This window comes from Microcaecilia unicolor, chromosome 11 (genome assembly GCF_901765095.1).
Source record: "Microcaecilia unicolor chromosome 11, aMicUni1.1, whole genome shotgun sequence".
NCBI classification, from domain to species: Eukaryota; Metazoa; Chordata; class Amphibia; order Gymnophiona; family Siphonopidae; genus Microcaecilia; species Microcaecilia unicolor.
In genome coordinates, this window is record NC_044041.1 from 25,976,707 (window position 1) to 25,998,573 (window position 21,867).

At 45.6% G+C, this 21,867-nt stretch overlaps 1 protein-coding gene across 2 annotated transcripts in view; it reads right to left on the reverse strand.

Annotated features, from left to right (window-relative positions):
* Window positions 1-21,867, reverse strand: part of ANKRD13A (ankyrin repeat domain 13A) — a 97,559-nt gene that overhangs the window by 56,695 nt on the left and 18,997 nt on the right. For both annotated transcript variants that reach the window (XM_030219440.1, XM_030219439.1), the window contains exon 2: window positions 20,577-20,715. In XM_030219440.1, the coding sequence (XP_030075300.1) occupies window positions 20,577-20,715 (139 nt within the window). The remainder of the gene's footprint in view (window positions 1-20,576; window positions 20,716-21,867) is intronic.

A 21,867-nucleotide genomic window follows, 5' to 3' on the forward strand; every position in this document is an offset into this window, starting at 1 on the left:
CCATCAAGCCCAGCACAAATTTGTGTGATTTCTGGTTATCTACCGTTTCGGAAGGGACTGAAAACTTATCTTTTTAGTAAACATCTGAACGATTAATTTTGTAAGCCTTCCCAACTTTTCAGTATATGTTTTGAATTTATGTAACCTGCTTAGACATAAATACCCTGAATGGAATAGTGGATCACAAGCCCAGATCACTGAAAATTCTCTCTCATCAGCTCCAAAATGTTTGCAACTCTTTGCGATCTGTTTGCCCATCCCTATAAAGCAACTTTCTTGTTTTAGTTAGCTTAAAATTTTGTTTTTTGAACGCATATAATGTGGGCAAAGAAGTAAGTTCAAATTACCTCTCCTACTTGAGAGGTTACAAGCCATTTCTAAACTTAAATTTAATGTGCATAAACAGTCTTTGAAGAGTTTGTGTTTTCAATAGGACTGAAAGTTAATCGTAGTTAACTCTGTGACTAATGCATTATTAATCGTAAATTTTAAAAATTGCCATTAATGCATTAAACATAATTTAAAAAATTAATGTTGCGGGGAGGAAGTGACGTCACGAAACTGAATGGCTGCTTAATCCCGGAGCTCCGTTCCTACCTCCGCTAAAAAGGCACTATTCGCTATAAATTAATCTCTCACTACATTCGCATGAAAGGCGAACTGTTGCTGAATTAATTGACTCCAGAAAAATGAGTAAAAGAAGCGGCGCGCTGCATCGGGAGAGCGAGCGTCTGTCGTCGAAGCAACCGGATCGAGGCCTAGCGCACCCTGCCTCCCCCAAGGTATGCAGACTCCCAGAAGCTAGCCAGATATCGCCTCGCGAAGAGCGCTGCGAATCCGTCCCCGCTCAGGCTCCCTCGCAGGAACTGACTAAATGCTTGGAGGCACTCAGGGCTGAAATTATTGCGTCAAAAGACGAAATCCTGGAGCACGTGGATGCCCTGAGCGCCGAATTGAGGGAGCTGGGGGGGAGGGTTGAAGCTTTGGAAGAGCGCGCAGACGAGCTGGGGGAGAGACACGACGAGACAGATAAACGCGTGCAAAAATTGACGGATCAGGCGGAAGATCTGCGTTTGAAATTAGATGATCTTGAAAACAGGGGGCGCAGGCAAAATCTTCGCTTTCGAGGAGTTCAGGAAAATGGAGACCAGGAAGATGTTCAGACAGTGGTGCGATCTATATGTGCACAATTGATGGGCCCAGAATTTGATATCAGTGAGATAGCAATGGACAGAGCACATAGAGCGCTGGGGCCTGCAAGGGACAACAGACCGCGAGATATTGTGGTGCGTTTTACCACCTATGCTTGCAAAGAACGGATCTGGCAAAAAGCTCGACAATCCACCAACCTTGAATTCAATGGGGCCCGCGTTGCGGTTTATCAAGATCTTTCTTTGTGGGGGGTCACGTGATGGCAGGAGCCTAGACGGACGTCTCGAGGCTGCTCTCCTCCTCATCGCTTATAAATCAGCTGATTTAATGTGCTCAAACCCCCGATCTGGTCCCTCAAAACATCGTCCAGTACAAGGTAGCGTGGGCTGCATCGATTGAGCAATAAAGGAGAAAGATCAGAAGCTGCTTTCAGGGTATGCCGGCAAAGACCCCGCGTACTCAGAAAGGGCGCGGAACCCCCCACGTGGCTAAGATGGCGTCTGGAAAGGAGAAAGGAGAGGCGACCCAGAGTCAGGATCTGCCGGTGGTAGCCATACAAGACGCAGCGATACAAGAGATAATGAAGCACATGGCAGCAGTTCTGGATGACAAGCTGTCGGCGCTGCATGTCTTTATGGACGAGATGAAAGAAAGCATGGTGGCACAAAGCACCCGCATACAACTGGCAGAGGAACGAATATCACAGCAAGAGGATCTGATGAATAATGTGAGTTCTCAAATGTCTGCTCTGGAGAAGAGGTGTAAACTGCTGGAAGAGCGGGTAGAAGATCATGAGAACCGGAGCAGGCGGAATAATATCAGGCTGGTGGGAATACCGGAATCGGTCAAAGATAAAGAGCTCTGGGACTTGGTAGAAGTCTGGCTGCCGAAAGAGCTTGGGATTGAGTCAGAAGGGCAACGTCTCAAAGCAGAGCGGGTGCATCGGATCGGAGCGCTTAAAGAACATAGCAGTAAGTCACGCCCGGTAATTGCTCGTATTCTCAACTATGCTGAGAAAGCCCAGCTGATGGAAAAGTATCGCCAGAAGAGAACCCTGACTTATCAGGGGACAGGCGTGCTGATGTTTCAAGATTTCTCGCCGCGGGTGTCAGAGCTAAGAAAACGAGTGTCTCCGTACTGCTCTCAGCTCTACAACAAAGGGATCCGGTTCTCGCTGCAGTACCCAGCAAAGGTGAGAGTGCTGCATGAAGGTCGTGTTCTATTCATGGAGCAGCCAGAAGAATTGCGCTCATTTCTGGAGCGGTTGCAGTGATAGAGTGCAATGTTAGAGTGGTTGAAGGGAGCCGGCTTGAAAACACCTTTGATGACACGTGGAGAGCCGCCGGAGACATTATGCCAGGCAGGCTAGGATTTATTTCTTGTTATTTTTGACGTGCAGGGGATTGCAAGCAGCAGAACCATTAAAGATTGATTACTGTAAACAACAAGGAGTGGAGCCCGGGCATTCTTAAACGGGAGACATTGTTGATTTGGAAGGAGAGGCTGTTTGTGGTTTTTTTTTTTTTTTTTTCTTCCCAGCTTTATCTGGATGCCAGCTAGAAGACTGAAGACTCAGTGGGGAAGTTGTGAGTTGCCTGGGGACGATTTGTAATTTAAAGAGGTTTGTTGCAGTGAAGCCTGTGTTCTTTTTTTTTATAGGCTGCACGAGGTAGAGAGAGAGAAAATAAAGGAACACAATGGACTATAGTTTGAACAAGTTTGGAGGGGTACTGTTATTTGTATAATTTGCCTCTGATGGGATCGTTTTACTTTTCTGCTGTCGTATTGGGGGAGTTGAAGGGAAAATGTTGAAACGGGTGGGGGTGTTTAAGAAAGGGAAATGCAGCGCTCAGGCAAGCTGAGGGTCCTTTTCGGGGGGGGGGGGGGGGGGAGGAAGGGAGGGGAGTAGCTTTCTCTTAGGGGAGGGTTGTAACACTGGTTGTTCTAAAGGGGAGGGTGGGAAGGGACTTGAGGGTGTGGGCACAGGTAGGGGGGAAGGGGGATGGGAGGGGAGAAGTGGGAGGAAGGAGCTATTTGACTGGATGGAGTGAATGGTACACAGAGTGTGGATGTAGCAAACGAAGGGAGGGACAGGGATGGGAAAGAGAGGGAGGGGAGGGGGAGGGGCTGGGGTGGGGGGAAGGCTCCTGGAGAAATAAGGAATACTGTTACATGGAGGAGATTGGTACCGAGGCAACACCTGGAAAGGGAGGGGGTGGTGAGCTGGGACATCACCCCTTGTTCTCGGACATAAGGCTGCATATCGCCTTTCGATCTGACAGATGGGTAGTTTGAGAATAGGATCATTAAATGTTGATGGTATTCACTCACCGGTTAAGCGGACTAAAATTTTGGCATACTGTAATAAAATGAAAGTTGATGTGATGTTTTTACAGGAGACTCATCTCTCACAACAAGAACATCGGAAGTTACAAAAAGGGTGGGTTGGAGAGATAGTGTCATCTTCCTTTAATAACAGACAAAGGGGGGTGGTTATATTATTCCATAGAAGGCACCATGTTAGCATGCATAAATTAGTACAAGACCCAGAGGGTCGGTTTGTCATATGGTGGGGAGAGGTTGCAGGGCAGAGGGTGGCCTTATGCTCCATATATGCGCCAAATGTATATTCCCACTCTTTCTTTTCTGGTCTTTTAGCTCATTTGGTATCAGTTAGTGGGTACAAATTGGTGCTGGGGGGAGATTTTAATATTACTGCAGACCCCTTGATAGATTGCAAGCCAGCAAAGCCGCGGCCTCCAGCATGGAAAGATAAAGGGATTAACTTTCTAGTACAAGAGCTAGGGCTCCTGGATATCTGGCGGATCTTACATCCAGAATCATATGACTACACTTTTTTTTCTCAGGTACATGGGGTATATGCACGGCTCGATTATTTACTAGTTGATGCAACCCTTATGTCGAAAGTGCAGGCGGCAGATATAGTGGACGGGGCAGTGTCGGATCATTGTTTGATTTGGGCAGACATCCAGTGGCACCAAGGCAGTGCATCAAGGATGTGGCGTATGAATCCAACGTTGTATTTGGAGCCTGAGTTTCGTAGTTTTTTGTTGAAGATGTGGGACAATTATCTAATGGAAAATGACCCGGAATCAGTAGACCCTATAACTTATTGGGAAGCGGGGAAGGCCGTGATGCGGGGGCATATTATCGCCTATGGGGCAAAATTAAACAGGGAGCGTAATAGTAGATTAATTGCCTTATCGAGCCATCTGCAACAGTTGAGGGGGAGGCATGTACGGCAGAGGGAAGACGAGATAAAAAAGGAATATTTGGACACTCGCCGGCAAATTAATGATATTTTGAATGCGCGGGCGGCTCAGGATATCAGCTTGTATAAATTTAATTTGTATAGATGGGGGAATAAGGCGGGGAGATTGATGTCGACCCTGGTAAAAGGCAGAGGGGCCAAAAAAATCATAATGAAGGTGAGATCTCCTGGAGGGCAGGTAGTGGCCACATCTGAGGGCATCCAGGAAGAGTTTGTCAAATTCTATCAGGCACTGTATAATGCAGGAGAGACAGATCGGACCCAGCGGGAATTATTTTTTCAGAATCTTCCTTTACCGCAGTTATCGCAGGAGCAGAGAGATCAGTTAAATGCGCCGGTGAAGGGAGAGGAAGTACTTCAGGCAGTGAAACGCCTTAAGTTGGCTAAGGCCCCCGGTCCGGACGGCCTAGGGCCTGAATTTTATAAGATATTAGGTGCCAACGTAGGACCCCCTTTTCAAGAATTATGTCATCATCTCTGCACAACTGGGGAGGCGGGTGGTAGACTTACACATGCACACATAGTGGTACTCCCTAAGCCTGGGCGAGATGAGGAATTGCTGGGTTCCTACAGGCCCATATCGCTCCTTAATCAAGACATAAAGCTTTTTGCCAATATTATGGCAAATAGGTTGGGGAGGGTCTTACCTGGCCTGGTTCACTCGGATCAGGCGGGATTCGTGCCAGGCCGATATGCATCTTCCAATATTATGAGAGCCTTGACAGTGTTGCAGAAAGGGGGGGGCAAACCCGGAGATGCGATCATTACAAGTTTGGACGCGGAAAAAGCATTTGATAAGATCTTGTGGGACTATCTATTTTGGGTGTTACCGCAATTTGGTATCATGGGAGCTTTCTTAGGAGGAATCCGCGCTTTATATAGCCATCCCACAGCTCAGATATTAATAAATGGAGCATTGTCATCTGTCTTTTCCTTAAAGCGGGGCACACGGCAAGGGTGCCCACTCTCCCCGATGCTATTTGTGCTGTCCTTAGAACCCTTTGCTATCAAAATTCGACAGACGGACAAAGTTCAGGGAATTAAAATGGGATCCCAAGAATTTAAAATTAATCTGTTTGCAGATGACATGCTTATATATCTAGATAGAGCATCCGTGACTGTTCCTATTCTTATAGACTTAATTGTCCAATTTGGGTCTTTCTCTGGTCTATGTATTAATTTTGATAAGTCTGAGGCTTTGCCGGTGTCCTCCCCTTGTGCGTGTAGGCAGCTCCACACGTTTCCCTTAGCTTGGTCAACCGGAACTTTAAAATATTTAGGAGTGTATTTGCACGCGGATATGAGAGTGGTATATCGTCGCAATATACAGGACAAGCTAGATGGCATTAAAAAATTGTGCCACAGATGGAGAGATTTGCCCCTTTCTTTATTGGGGCGTGTAGCGTTAGTAAAAATGGTTATGTTGCCCAAGATTCTATACCCCTTACAGATGATGCCATTTTGGATAACACGAAAAGATGAACTATACTATAAGGGGTTTATTGGTACTTTTCTTTGGGCGGGAAAGCGGGCCAGGATAAGTTTTGCTAAATTGACGATTGCTAGGAATAAGGGAGGATTAAATCTTCCGGACCTGCGGTTATACAATGTGGCAGCGCTACTTAGGTGGATTTTTGAGCTCCATTCTGGGTCTGCTAAATATGCCCCAAAAGGTATCTGGCAAGGTGAGGTGCTGCCGTATTCAGTGTTTAATAGTTTACAAGTACAGGGAAGCTCGAAAGGAGACCTCCAGTGTTTGCTTCAGCCTCTGAGAAAGGCCTGGAATTGGTGGCGGGGTGGACTGGGAAAGGCCACAGGACCATCTCCGTTTCTGACAGTAGTAGATAACCCCTCATTTCCAGCGGGTCAGGGGGCGTCGCGGTTCAAAGTGTGGGCCAAAAATGGGTGTCGTTATGTGGGACATTTTACGGTGGAGGGACAGGGGATATTCCCCACATTTGAGCAGGCTCGGAATTCTTGGAGCTTGGGACAGGAAGATTATTTCCCTTTTCTTCAATTGAAGCACTATTGTGCGACCTTGTCTTCTAGGAAAGAGGGGGGGCCTAGTTTTTCGCGGCTGGATAAGATGTTTTGTCAGATGCCGAACGCTGCAAACAAATTGGCGGTATGGTATTCTATAGGAAGGGAGCAAAAGGAGGACTTCTTCATTGCTGGCCTGGCAAAATGGTGGGGTGAACAAGTGGGGGAGGAAATCACGGGTAACATGTTGGCAACCTACTTTGCAGCGTCATTTAAATTGACAACTAGTGCAAATTTGCAGGAGATGCAGTTTCGGTTGCTACATGGTGCTTTTATAACAAGAGAGAAAGGAAAGCGGATGGGGCTTTGGGAAGATGACACTTGCATAAGATGTAAACACAGCAAAGGCACCTTAGTACATACCTTTTTGGAGTGTACTGAGTTGTATGTATTCTGGAAAGGGGTGCTGCAAGTGTTGGAGCATTTGTTGGCACAGGCTGTAGAGTGGTCCTACCGGATTTTGCTGTTGGGGGATGAGTCTCAGTTGCGAGAACAGGGGTTGCAGCCATCTCAAGTCCAGTTTGTATGTGTAGCGCTGATGCTGGCACGAAAAACGGTATTAGCACACTGGATTTTGGAAGACCCGCCGGCTATCAACCAGTGGTGGACTAGAATGCTGCAGATGGCTAGATGGGAAACGGAACGCAGTAAGTCCACTGGAGGGAGAGGTCAGGCATATGGTTCTTTATGGAAGCTGTTTGAGGTACTGTATTCTGCAAAGAAGGAATCTCCAGGAGCGGGGAGGGGGGTGGGGGTTAGACGGGTATAAACTAAAAAGTTAGAGGGAAGGGCAGAGGAGATATATTTATGTTTAAAATGGCCTCATTTTGATAGTTGTACTATGTTAAGGTTATACAACAAGGTTTGTTAGCTGACACATGTAGTCAATGTATTCATTGTATTTATAGGTTATTATCGGCTGCTAGATATTGGAAATATTGGAAATAGTTGGCTTCATTGAGCCGAAATGTGATGTTCAAATGTTACATGTCTTTTCTTCTAATAATAAAGATATTTTCAAAAAAAAAAAAAAAAGATCTTTCTTTGTACACCTTGACCTTGAGAAGGAATATGAAGCCGATCATAGAGGTCTTAACTAAGGAAAAAATCTTATACAGATGGGCATTTCCGTTTGCAATTTGCTTTGAGCTTAAAGGGGAGAAACTCCGCTGTCGCACTGTGGAGGCAGCATGGAAGAGCCTATACGAGGTGGGATTAACATCTACAGAAAGTCCGCCGATGGAGCTGGCTCCTTCAACAAAAGCACGGCTGCAGAGATGGAAAAGAGTTGAAAAAGGAGCAAAGAAATCAAGAAACCAGACCTGAGAAGCAACAACTGGACAGTGTGGTGAAAAGATAGTTTTGGAGTTTAAAGCCCCAGTGGGGGAAGAGATGACTTTAAGAATGAGTGAGAGTGAGAGTAACTTAAACATTATCATAAGAAACAAGATAGTGGATCTCCATGTGTATCTGAGAGGATAGATGGAGGTAGGGACGTGAGAAGGGGGGGATTGAGGGGTTCTGTTTATTTTGGGTTAAAAAATTGTAGTATACAAAAAATAAGGCTAGAAATCAGCTAGTGGAGTTTCTTCTTCAAAGTCCCAAGCAGTATCATAAGGAGCTGCTTGGAGGGTTGTTAAGAGGGAAGGGAAGGGAGGGAGGTAGGAGGAGAGAAGGGGATAGGGTGGGTATGGATGAGGGGGAGGGGATAGTAAGGGTAGGGAATAGTAGGGGAGAGAGGGAGCTAGAGTTAGGATCAAGTCTTCCCGGGTTTATATCTTATTGTTCTCTTTACCGAAATATAAATGGTTGATTTTAGGGTTTGCACATACAATATAAAGGGGCTGAACTCTCCATATAAGAGGCATGCACTGATGCGGGAGTTAAACTTGATGAGACCGCGGGTTGTCTTCCTGCAGGAAACTCATTTTCAACGAAGACATGAAGGGCTTTTGAATTTTAAACAATACCAGCAAGTGTTCTGTGCCTCTGATGTGGCTGGTTCTAAAAAACGTGGTGTAGCAATAATGTTTCATAAAGATACTCAGGTACAAGTCTTACACTCTAGAAAGGATAAGGAGGGCAGATTTTTGCTATTGCACGTGATGTTGGAGCAGGAGGAATGCACATTGGCTAATGTATATGCCCCGAATGAGAGGCAGGATAAATTTTTCATGCGCCTGCGGAAGGAACTACAGGCTTTTGCTAAAGGTAAACTGATTGTGGCTGGTGATTTTAATGCCACCATGCAGCCAGGTTTAGATAGGTCAGCTCCTCCTGCTCCGACTGACCGTAAAATTTCTTGTGCTTTAAACTGTTTGGTTGATGAGATGGGCTTATATGATCCCTGGAGAATTGGGAATACCAGGGGGAGGGAATATACCTTTTACTCAACAGTACACCTCTCTTACTCCAGAATTGACTATATATTCTTGGATAAAACATTGTCGGTTGGAGTGGGAGGGGCCAATATAGGTCACATAACGATTTCAGATCACGCTCCAGTCTGGGTCAATATTCCATCATTGAGGGAGGAGCAGCGTGACAGAAGATGGACGATTAATAATTCTCTATTACAAGACCCGGAGCTGGTGGGGAGATTTTACCCAATACTAAAAGAGTATTTTGACATTAATATGGACTCTGGACCATCTCTGGGTACAGTTTGGGATGCTTTTAAAGCAGTAGCGAGAGGGTATTTTCTCAGGCAGGCCAGTCACAGATCTCGAATTCATAAGGAACGCCTGTCTAGATGTATGGATAAATTGGGAGAATTGGAGCTTAAATATAGAGAGACTGGGTCGGTGGCTGATTATCGGAGGCTGCAGGCTATGAGACTGGAGGTGGCTGACCTGCATGAGGAAAGTTTGAAATTTGTGCATGCAAGGGTTAACCAGGTATATTACGCAGGTGCTAATAAACCAGGAAGATTATTGGCCACTAAGTTACGAAAGATGAGATCTGACCGACATATACTAAGGATGAGGGGTACTAGAGGTGAGGTGGTGCACAAATCCGCACAGATCAGAGATTGTTTTGCACAATATTATGAAAAATTATATCGAGAGGATGCTACTGTACAGACTGACAAAATAGATGAATATTTGGAGGCGAGGGGCTTGAAGGCGCTTTCTGAGACACAGAGGTTGGACCTAGACAGACCGGTGGGAGTAGATGAAGTCATTAAGGCTATCAAGAACCTGCCAACGGGGAAAGTGCCGGGGCTAGATGGTTTTACAGGCGAATTTTATAAGACCTTTGTAACCCAACTGGCGCCCTATCTGACGTTGATCATTAATGCGGTGCAGGAGGGAGCTTCATTGCCATTGACGATGTTAGAGGCATGGGTGGCAGTAATACCAAAGCCGGGTAAGGATAGAACTGAATGCTCTTCGTACCGCCCAATATCGATACTCAATACGGACGTAAAAATTTTGGCTAAGGTTCTGGCCACTAGACTGGGGAGGGTCTTGCCTTGTTTAATTCACCCAGATCAGGTAGGCTTTGTAGCTAACAGACAAGCTATGGATAATATCCGGAGAACAGTAGACCTCTTATATGCAACTCGGACGAGGGCTAACCCGCTGGTTTTATTGGGGCTGGACGCTGAGAAAGCCTTTGACCGGGTCCACTGGGGGTTCCTTGACAAAGTCCTAGCTAGGGCTGGGATAGGTACCCAATATAGAACTTGGATTGGGGCATTGTATACGGGGCCACGAGCTTGTGTGAGGGTAAATGGGGGACACTCGGCGATGTTTCAGCTAGGTAGGGGTACAAGGCAGGGGTGCCCGCTGTCTCCCTTACTCTTTGCCCTGGCAATGGAGCCCCTGGCGGAGGCGATTAGAGAACATCCAGACATAGCAGGGGTGAAGGTGGGAGGACAAGAATATAAAGTAGCGTTGTTTGCTGACGATGTCCTCCTGTCATTGACAAATCCGCTGATCTCCTTACCTAACCTCATGAAAGTGATAAGGGAATACGCGGAAATTTCAGGATATAAACTCAATGCTAGTAAGTCTATAGGAATGGCAGTTGGGGTGCCTTCGAGTGTAATGGAGACATTGAAGACATCCTTCCCTTTTAGGTGGGAGGAGAGTGCATTGAGTTACTTGGGTGTGAAGATAACTAGTAATATATCCGCTCTGTTTGACAATAACTACCTAGCCCTTAAGAGGGAGATACAGAGGGATCTGGACAGATGGTTGGGAGTGGGTTTGTCTTGGTTCGGGCGCATTGCAGCAATTAAAATGAACGTTTTGCCCAGGCTGCTATACCTGTTCCAGGTCTTGCCTTTGAAAGTGTCTAGATCCTTTCTGTCTGGGCTTCAAGATACTTTGATCCGATTCATTTGGAATCATAAAAGACCACGATTGCCCCGAACATTGCTATACAAGAGTAAGAGGGAGGGAGGTCTCGGAGTTCCCAATCTGACGTGGTATTATTGGGCGGCTCAGGCGAGAGGTGCTATAGACTGGTTTAGAGGGGAGGACCATAAAAGATGGGTGGCTATAGAGCAAGCTTTGGTGGGTTTGCGACCCCTGAACCATTTAATGTGGCTACCTAGTAAACATAGAGGAAGGACAGACAGATTTCCTCCCACAGTCCAGGCTACGTTTCATTATTGGGATTCTATGTTCACTGACCGTCAACCGACACTATCAGGTTTAGCTCCAATTGCAGATAACCCCTCCTTTGAACCGGGTATGGGCAGTAGACCTTTCAGTGATTGGGCAGTAGCAGGCCTGGATTTGTTAGGGCAGTTGCATGTGGGCGATAGGGTGATCCCTTTTGAGAATTTGATGAATGATTATGGACTTAGCTCCAGTGATCATTATGCCTACTTGCAACTCCATCACTTTCTTAAGGGACCTGTTTATGGTACATGTTTAAAGCGTGACACACACCCGATGGAGGAGATTTGTGTAAACACGAAGCGTACGAAGGGTCTGATATCCTTTTTATATGATTACTTAATGAGGCTTTCAAAACCATATGTACTACATAGACAGAGATGGGAGCAAGAACTACAATTTACACTCCCTGAGGCCAATTGGTTGACTCTGGAGAAGAATATTAGGAAGGTATCATTGGCAGTGGCCTTACAAGAAAATGCGGTTAAGGTATTTTACAGATGGTACTTGACCCCTGCTAGACTGCACCACATGAATGCTCAAATACCACTTAGTTGCTGGCGAAATTGTGGAGAGGTGGGAACTGCAGGACACATTTGGTGGAAATGTCAGAAAGCACAAGCCTACTGGAGAGGAATTCAGGCACGCCTTCAGGGATGGATTGGTAGGTCTGTGCAGTGGCATCCCTCGATCTTTCTGCTGGGGGCAAGGCCTGAAGGTCTTGAGTCCCATCAGTGGCTCTTGGTGCGTGCCTCTCTCAATGTGGCACGGGTGAATTTAGCTCAAAGCTGGAAATCTCCCTTGGTTCCCTCAATGGTAAGATGGATAACTAAGGTTCGCTATACCTGTGAAATGGAAAGGCTGACTGCTGTAAAACGAAAAATGTTGCCTAAGTGGCAGAGAACTTGGGAACCCTTTTTGGCTAAGTGCGCAGAATAATTGAAGTTTTGGATGTTATAAGAAATAAGAGGGAAGACGGGTGGGAGGGGGGAGGGAGGTTTAGAGTTGATAGAGGGGGGTAGGGATATAACGGTGGGGTAGATTCAAATGTAAAATCATAAAATCTTTGAAGTACTGCGAGCTGCATATATGAAAATGTTAATCCGTTAACACTGTTACTAGTTATATTGATTAGTTTGACCTGGATTGAAAGTGAATCATTATACCTTATGGATATTATGTAAAGAAGGTTAAAGCTTATGTTTGATTAACAATACTGAATAAAGACTTCTAAAAATCAAAAAAAAAAAAAAATTTAATGTTGCAGCATCTCCTGTCTCCTTCAAACATCTCTTCTGCTCTGTTCCACTCCTAACCCCTGTCCTTGATGCGATCCAGCATCTTTCCCCTCAGGTCATAATCAAATATCATCACCTCCCCCCCAATGCCAGTCTACCTTAAAGGTAGCCTTCAGTTGGTTCTTGGCAGTGATAGCATTGCACATATGCTGCCTGAGGCCTTGTCCAAAGCGTTCCTTCTCACCCATCCCGCCAAAGCAGAAACAGGAAATGATGTCAGAGGGGGCAGGACAGGCTAGAAGGAAAGCTTTGGAGCAGTCAGTGTATGTGTAATGCTGTCACTGCCAGGGATCAACAGAAGACCACCTTTAAAATAGACCGCTGGAGGGGGGGGGATTGAGGGAGAGGTAGATGCTGAACCTAGGGTGGGAGGACAGGAGTGAGCAACAGAACGAAAAGCAGAAACCAAGGGGCCACTGGTGGGAAATATGGCCAAGATGGTGAGCTCCAGTAGCCATGAGAAGACCTTGGTGTTTTCTCACCACCAAGCTTGTGTTGCTGCTCATGAGGGTGAAGGGGAGGGAGGGAAAGGTGCTGGACAATGGGAGGGAAGAAGGGAAGACAGAGAGGGGTAATTGACCCCTGGAAAGAAAGAGATAATAGACCTGAAGGAAGAGGAGAGGGAGAGAAAGAGAAAGAAAAGGAGATATTTTGGATCTGGGAGTGGGAGGGAGGGAGGGAGGGAGGGAGGGAGATTATCAGTCCTTTAGGGAAGGGAAGTGAAGGGAAGAGGGATGGGATTTGGATTCAGAGTGCATCTCTTCCTGTGACAATGGAAGGTTAAATGACTTGCCCCAAGTCACAAGGAGCTGCAGTGGGAAATAAATACATAAATCAATATTAAAATTGAAATGAAGCCATATTTTTCAGGTGTGCTGGATACATTGCCATTAGCTTGTGATTTTAGTTGCCACTGCTTCCCCCATCGCTATTGAGTACATATTACACAAGAATGTACAGCTTCAATGTGATTTTTTAGCCAAAGCAGCAAAAGTAGCACCGGTTTTATCCAACTTTTTTGGCACTTAGTGGTAGTAAGAACAAGCTTCACGTTTTTGCTGCTTTTCTCCCATTCTTGCAGATCTCCATCAGAACTGCAGTTTCATATGGGTTAAAACTGCAATACAGACTGGACTTGGATGATTTTGAAGCAAGAGGTGTGGCACAATGAAAAATGTGCATCTTTAATCGCCAATAGTATACACAAATTTTTTTTTAAATTGTATTAGCAGAAGAAAGAAGCTCCTTAGTGAGGAGCTGGTAAATTCAGGGAAATTAAGAAAGGGAGGGGTCTTCAGACCCCAATTCTCGACCTGGGTGCTAGCAGCACCAAGAAGAGCCTTCTGATGTGGGAATAGATGTGGCTGTCCAGTACAGCCCAACTCGCTGCTTGCCCCATCCCATTTCTGGACACGCAAGCAGGTTGGCTGACCACAGGATGGCCTACTCTCTAATGGCATCAAAGCAAGTGTCCTCCTACCACAGAGTTCCTCTAGTTCCCCCTGCTGGTGAATGGAAGAAAACTAAATTCAGGTCACTTCACTGGCTTCCGATCAGATACCGCATTCAATTCAAGCTTCTCCTTCTTACCTACAAATGCACTCAGTCTGCTGCCCCTCACTATCTTTCTACCCTCATCTCCCCTTACGTTCCCGCCCGTAACCTCCGTTCACAGGATAAATCCCTCCTCTCAGTACCCTTCTCCACCACCGCCAACTCCAGGCTCCGCTCATTCTGCCTTGCCTCACCCTATGCTTGGAACAACCTTCCTGAACCCTTACGCCAAGCCCCCTCCCTGCCCGTCTTCAAGTCTTTGCTTAAAGCCCACCTCTTCAATGCTGCGTTCGGCACCTAACCCTTACCGTTCAGTGAATCCAGACTGCCCCTATCGGACCGACCGTTCACTTGTCTATTAGATTGTAAGCTCTGAGCAGGGACTGTCTCTCTTTGTTAAATTGTACAGCGCTGCGTAACCCTAGTAGCGCTCTAAAAATGTTAAGTAGTGTAGTAGTAAATTTAAATGCACATCATAAAAAACACCTCCAACGTTCTAATTGAAGCCTCCAGCCGGAAACTTGAGGTGGCATAGATATCCGGTTTAGCAAGTACACAAAGGAAAAGAGAGTTGCAAGTAAAGCAATTAACTCCTCCCAGAGTGGTTGCCCTGGGTGATTAACAAGGTCAGCTGGGGTGCACAGGAAGTGGGGAGGGAGACCCTGGAACTGGGAGGGAGGAGGGAGTGATGGGCCCCTGGCACACACTCTTATTCTCATACATACACTATCACTGTCACAGACACACTCTCTCTGTCACACACACACACACACTCTCGCACACAGTCAATCTCACACACACTCTCTCAAACATACACACTCTGAGGAAAACCTTGCTAGCGCCCGTTTCATTTCTCAGAAACGGGCCTTTTTTACTAGTTAGTAATAAGCTGCACTTCATTTCAAAGATAAGTACAAGGAATGAAAGTTAGGAGTTCAGTAAGCAAAAAAGATTTCTGGCTAAAAAGGGACTGTGTGGATCCAAGGGCTCAGCAGCAGCGCTATGGATATTAGAATTTGATTTCCAAGCCCAACTTCCTGTTTCTTGAACCAACAGGGACTGAGGACATTGTGGAGATAGAAGGCCCGTATTTTCCTGCAAAGGACTGTAGACCTGCCTTTTGGGGTACTGGCCTGAGGACACCTTTTCCTTTGTCTAGGCAGTATTTTAAGGAGCAGCAACATCCTGCCTCATCATCACCTGCCCTCTTAAAGTTGTAGGGTTGGTGGCATTAAGCCTGGAAAATACAATGTGTACTAGCCTGCCCCTGCTCCTTTAAGGGCAGGTGAACCGGAAAGGAGCTCAAATCCAGATCCTCTAGGATAGCATTTTCTGAAATGCTACCTGTTCCACGTGCAGGGCCCAAGAGACAAGCAGAGCTCCAGAGTCTCAATGCGTGGATGAGACGATGGTGCAGGGAGGAGGGTTTTAGATTTGTTAGGAACTGGACAACATTCTGGGGAAGGGGGAGCCTATTCCGAAAGGATGGGCTCCACCTTAACCAGGGTGGGACCAGGCTGCTGGCGTCAGCATTTAAAAAGGAGATAGAGCAGCTTTTAAACTAGAAATGGGGGGAAGGCCGACAGTCGCTCAAAAGCGCATGGTTCGGGAAAAGGTATCTTGCAAAGATACCTCACAAACAGGGAAGATAGGGTTTCTGGATAGTGAGGTTGCACAACAGACCATGGTAGGCCAGGTGCCCTTAAATACAACTAAAGATCAGACAAAAGATGTCAAATCAATAGTGTCAGGTACTAAGCATCATGCAAATAAGAACAACAAACATACTCTGAAATGTCTATATGCAAATGCTAGGAGTCTAAGAAATAAGATGGGAGAGTTGGAATATATTGCACTAAATGAAAAATTGGATATAATAGGCATTACTGAGACCTGGTGGAAGGAGGATAACCAGTGGGACACTGTCATACCGGGGTACAAAGTATATCGTAATGATAGGGTAGACCGGACTGGTGGAGGGGTAGCATTGTATATTAAAGAGAGCCTTGACTCAGATAGATTACAAATTCAGCAGGACACAAATCACACCTTTGAATCACTGTGGGTTGAAATTCCGTGTATAAAAGGGAAAAAAATGGTGATAGGAGTGTACTACCGTCCGCCTCGCCAGGATGAGCAGGTAGACACAGAAATGATAAAAGAAATCAGAGACGCGAACAAAATGGGCAATGTGATAATAATGGGTGACTTCAATTATCCAAATATAGACTGGGTAAATGTAACATCGGGACACGCTACAGAGATACAATTCCTTGATGAAATCAAGGACAGCTTTATGGAGCAACTGGTGCAGGAGCCGACGAGAGAAGGAAAAATTCTAGACTTGGTCCTTAGTGGAGCGCATGATCTGGTGAGGGACGTTATGGTACTGGGGCCGCTTGATAACAGTGACCATAATATGATCAGTTTTGACATCAACCTTGAAGTAACTGTACACAGAAAGTCAAATACGTTAGCGTTTAACTTTAAAAAAGGAGACTATGATAAAATGAGAAGAACGGTAAAAAAAAACTTAGGGGGGCAACTGAGAGAGTAAAAACTGTACAACAGGCGTGGACGCTGTTCAAAAATACCATCCTGGAGGCCCAGGCCATACATATTCCGCGAATTAGAAAAGAAAGACGGAAGTCCAAAAGACACCCGGCCTGGTTGAAAAGTGAGGTGAAGGAAGCTATTAGGGCTAAAAGAAACGCCTTCAGAAAATGGAAGAAGGAACCGTCTGAAAATAACAAGAAACAGCATAAGGAGTGTCAAAGCAAATGCAAGGCGCAGATTAAGAAGGCCAAGAGGGAGTATGAAAAAAAGATAGCATTAGAGGCAAAAAAACATAGTAAAAATTTTTTTCAGTATATTAAAAGCAGGAAGCCGGCAAAAGAATCGGTTGGGCCACTGGATGACCGAGGGGTAAAAGGGGTGATCAAGGAAGACAAAGACGTAGCGGAGAGACTGAATGAATTCTTTGCTTCGGTCTTCACCGAGGAAGATTTGGGTGGGATACCGGTGTCGGAAATGGTATTTCATGCGGACGAGTCGGAGAAACTTACTGACTTCACGGTAAACCTGGAGGACGTAAATGGGCAGTTCGGCAAACTGAAGAGTAGCAAATCTCCTGGACCGGATGGTATTCATCCTAGAGTACTGATAGAACTGAAAAACGAGCTTGCGGAGCTACTGCTAGTGATATGCAACTTATCCTTAAAATCGAGCGTGGTACCGGAAGATTGGAGGGTGGCCAATGTAAAGCCCATTTTTAAAAAAGGCTCCAGGGGAGATCCTGGAAATTATAGACCGGTGAGTCTGACGTCGGTGCCGGGGAAAATGGTAGAGGCTATTATCAAAAACAAAATTACAGAGCACATCCGAGGACATGGATTACTGAGACCAAGTCAGCATGGCTTTTGTGTGGGGAAATCTTGCCTGACCAATTTACTTCAATTCTTTGAAGGAATGAACAAACATGTGGACAAAGGGGAGTCAGTTGATATTGTGTATCTGGATTTTCAAAAGGCGTTTGACAAGGTACCTCATGAAAGGCTACAGAGGAAATTGGAGGGTCATGGGATAGGAGGAAATGTCCTATTGTGGATTAAAAACTGGTTGAAGGATAGGAAACAGAGAGTGGGGTTAAATGGGCAGTATTCACAATGGAGAAGGGTAGTTAGTGGGGTTCCTCAGGGGTCCGTGCTAGGACCGCTGCTTTTTAATATATTTATAAATGATTTAGAGATGGGAGTAACTAGTGAGGTAATTAAATTTGCTGATGACACAAAGTTATTCAAAGTCGTTAAATCGCGACAGGATTGTGAAAAATTACAAGAGGACCTTACGAGACTGGGAGACTGGGCGGCTAAATGGCAGATGATGTTTAATGTGAGCAAGTGCAAGGTGATGCATGTGGGGAAAAAAGAACCCGAATTATAGCTACGTCATGCAAGGTTCCACGTTAGGAGTTACAGACCAAGAAAGGGATCTGGGTGTCGTCGTCGATAACACACTGAAACCTTCTGCTCAGTGTGCTGCTGTGGCTAAGAAAGCGAATAGAATGTTGGGTATTATCAGGAAAGGTATGGAAAACAGGTGTGAGGATGTTATAATGCCGTTGTATCGCTCCATGGTGCGACCGCACCTTGAGTATTGTGTTCAATTCTGGTCGCCGCATCTCAAGAAAGATATAGTAGAATTGGAAAAGGTGCAGCGAAGGGCGACTAAAATGATAGCGGGGATGGGACGACTTCCCTATGAAGAAAGACTAAGGAGGCTAGGGCTATACAGCTTGGAGAAGAGACGGCTGAGGGGAGACATGATAGAGGTATATAAAATAATGAGTGGAGTGGAACAGGTGGATGTGAAGCGTCTGTTCACGCTTTCCAAAAATACTAGGACTAGGGGGCATGCGATGAAACTACAGTGTAGTAAATTTAAAACAAATCTGAGAAAATGTTTCTTCACCCAACGCGTAATTAAACTCTGGAATTCGTTGCCGGAGAAAGTGGTGAAGGCGGTTAGCTTAGCAGAGTTTAAAAAGGGGTTGGACGGTTTCCTAAAGGACAAGTCCATAAACCGCTACTAAACGGACTTGGAAAACTCCAAAATTCCAGGAATAACATGTATAGAATGTTTGTACGTTTGGGAAGCTTGCCAGGTGCCCTTGGCCTGGATTGGCCGCTGTCGTGGACAGGATGCTGGGCTCGATGGACTCTTGGTCTTTTCCCAGTATGGCATTACTTATGTACTTATGGTTTGTCTCTCCCCAGACCAGTTCCAGTATCCTTAGGGGGGGGGGATGATGCCCCCTTTCCCATCTCTTTGGGAACTTTAAAGGTGTATAACTTTACATGTGTACATTGTATAGTGCCATGCTGATGAATATTCACGTCCTTGAAGTCAGAGAGAGGGCAGGCATCCCACCTGCTGTATAACAGTGACACCTACTGGTTAAGCTCAGGATGTTTATGTACCCAGATCAAAAAGGTGTCTTAAGTCTGTAGCCCTTCAATAAGAATTATCACTGTAATGAGTAAGTCAGACTAGACAGGGGGTACAACCGAGAGAAAATATTCACATAGCCATGAATGGAAGCTCAAGGAGCCACAACCCCAGAAGAAACCTCCCCAAAACAGCAGGAGGACGTGCCTACAGTACCAAAAATTGAGAAATGGCAAAGGACAAGCGGAATTGGCTGGGAGGAGCAGCAAGGGCAGTGGCAGGGACTCCCAGGCTCCACCAGCCAAAACGAGAACTGAGGTAGCCACACAGGGCAACGGGAGCCTGTCCTATGGTTCTCCGCCACTTTTCCTCCTCCTCTATAAGGCCAGCAGTGCAAATACATGCCACACATAAGACCACAGGGCCAGCAGTTCTAGATGCTGATCTCACAGTGCACAAAGTGCTGGTCCTGTGACCCTTTGTTTTGAAAATTTTTTTTTTTTTTTTTTAATATTTGTACCCCGCGCTTTCCCACTCATGGCAGGCTCAATGCGGCTTACATGGGGCAATGGAGGGTTAAGTGACTTGCCCAGAGTCACAAGGAGCTGCCTGTGCCTGAAGTGGGAATGGAACTCAGTTCCTCAGTTCCCCAGGACCAGAGTCCACCACCCTAACCACTAGGCCACTCCTCCACTGTTGCTACTATTTGAGATTCTACATGGAATGTTGCTATTCCACTAGCAACATTCCATGTAGAAGTCGGCCCTTGCAGATCACCAATGTGGCCGCGCAGGCTTCTACTTCTGTGAGTCTGACGTCCTGCACGTACGTGCAGGACGTCAGACTCACAGAAACAGAAGCCTGCGCAGCCTTCTACATGGAATGTTGCTAGTGGAATAGCAACATTCCATGTAGAATCTCCAATAGTAGCAACATTCCATGTAGAATCTCCAATAGTAGCAACAGAATCTCATATAGTAGCAACATTCCATGTAGAATCTCCAATAGTATCTATTTTATTTTTGTTACATTTGTACCCCGCGCTTTCCCACTCATGGCAGGCTCAATGCGGCTTACATGGGGCAACGGAGGGTTAAGTGACTTGCCCAGAGTCACAAGGAGCTGCCTGTGCCGGGAATTGAACTCAGTTCCTCAGGACCAAAGTCCACCACCCTGACCACTAGGCCACTCCTCCACTGCCACAATGTGCTCACAATGCATTAAGGAAGAGAAAGAACATAGTAGATGACAGCAGATAAAGACAAGTACTGTCCATCCAGTCTGCCCAACAAGATAAACTCACAGTATAAGGTACGATGTGATACCACATACGTATACTTGACCTTGATTTGTCCTTGCCATTAGCAGGGCACAGACCTTAGAAGTCTGCCCGGCACTGGCCTTGTTCTCCAGTTACTGAAAATGAATCTGTCCAGCCACAATCGGAAGAGCAGTGGGGAGCCACAGTGGGTCAGCGGGATGGGGGAGGAGGGAAGAACAAGGAGGTCCAGTACCCTTCTACTGCCCCTGTGTTTATCCAGCAGCCTTTCAGTAGGTTTCCCAATGAATACTGCATTGCACACCATAAGCATGTGCCGCTTTGATCAGCTTAACTTACAGAACCTGCTACAGCCAAGCCATTAAAAACAAACCAGTACTTACCTGTCCATCCCTGCAGATTTTCTCGTGAGACATCAGCCTTGTGTTTCAGCAGGACTCGCACAGACTCTAAGTGACCCAAGGAAACAGCAAGGTGTAAGGGGGTCCGGCCTCGGGGGTCCAGCTCTTCAATGTTCTGTTGCTAAATGAACAAAAAGTAATTAAACTCTGCAAGAAGAATACACTACGGTGCAGAACTGCTTAGAAAATCCCATTTCACAGAGCGTCAACTAATCCAAGGCCCTGGACTAAGGCTGCCAAATGGATCCAGAATCACAGGACAGGTTTGATCCAGTCCTGGGTTTACCCTGTTGCATTCCCTAAGAAATGCAAGACTACAAGTGCCAGCATGCATTGGGGTAAACCCAGGACTGGATTAACCCTATACCTGCAAATTTGGATCCAGTTGGCAGCCTTACCCTGGTCAGACAAAATAAAGCAGAACTACAAATTCCCAGAATACTTTGGGAAGAGAGCCTGCTTACCCAATCCAGCCTGTATTTCGGATCCATGATACAATTCATTTAATGATGAAGAAGTAGGAATTATGTCTGCAAAGAGGATGGTTTCCGACTTTTGCATTATTAGTCACACACAATATTAACCCACCATTCTACAGGGCCAATATTCAAACCAATATGTATGCACACACATACAGGGTGAGGCAAAAAAAAAAAAGTAACCTCTTAGAATTTTTTGCCATTTTCTGAGTTACTGCCTTGAATTTCAATGAGAAATTTTATGTACTTATTTAGTCTTTATTTATTGCATTTGTATCCCACATTTTCCCTCCTCTTTGCAGGCTCAATGTGGCTTACAATACATCATGAATAGTGGAACTATATAAGAAGATAGACATTTAATATTGCATAAGGATCTTGGTTAACATGATAATGAGAAAGCAAGGTAGTAGTATAACAAGTCATCATACTTACATATTATTATTCAATAATATTTAATTATCTTACGCTATGTTGATGTTACTGACATTTTAACATTGCTACCTACCAATTTTTGCATGTTAAAAATGTCCGAGCTACAACACAGTAAAATAACGTCATGCGAATGATATAATTAACAATGTGTCAGAATTTTGCAGTCACTGTGAATGCTCAAAGTGTCCAACCCCAGCTTTAACACAGACTTTCAGGGCCAGATGCACTAAACTTAACGAGCAAGTAGTAAACCCTGGCATGCACTGGGGGCCAAAATGGGTGCCCATCCAAAAAAAAAAAGTCCATTTTGGCCCCCTTAATAATAAAAAATGTCTTTTTTGGCAGTGCTTCACTCAGCT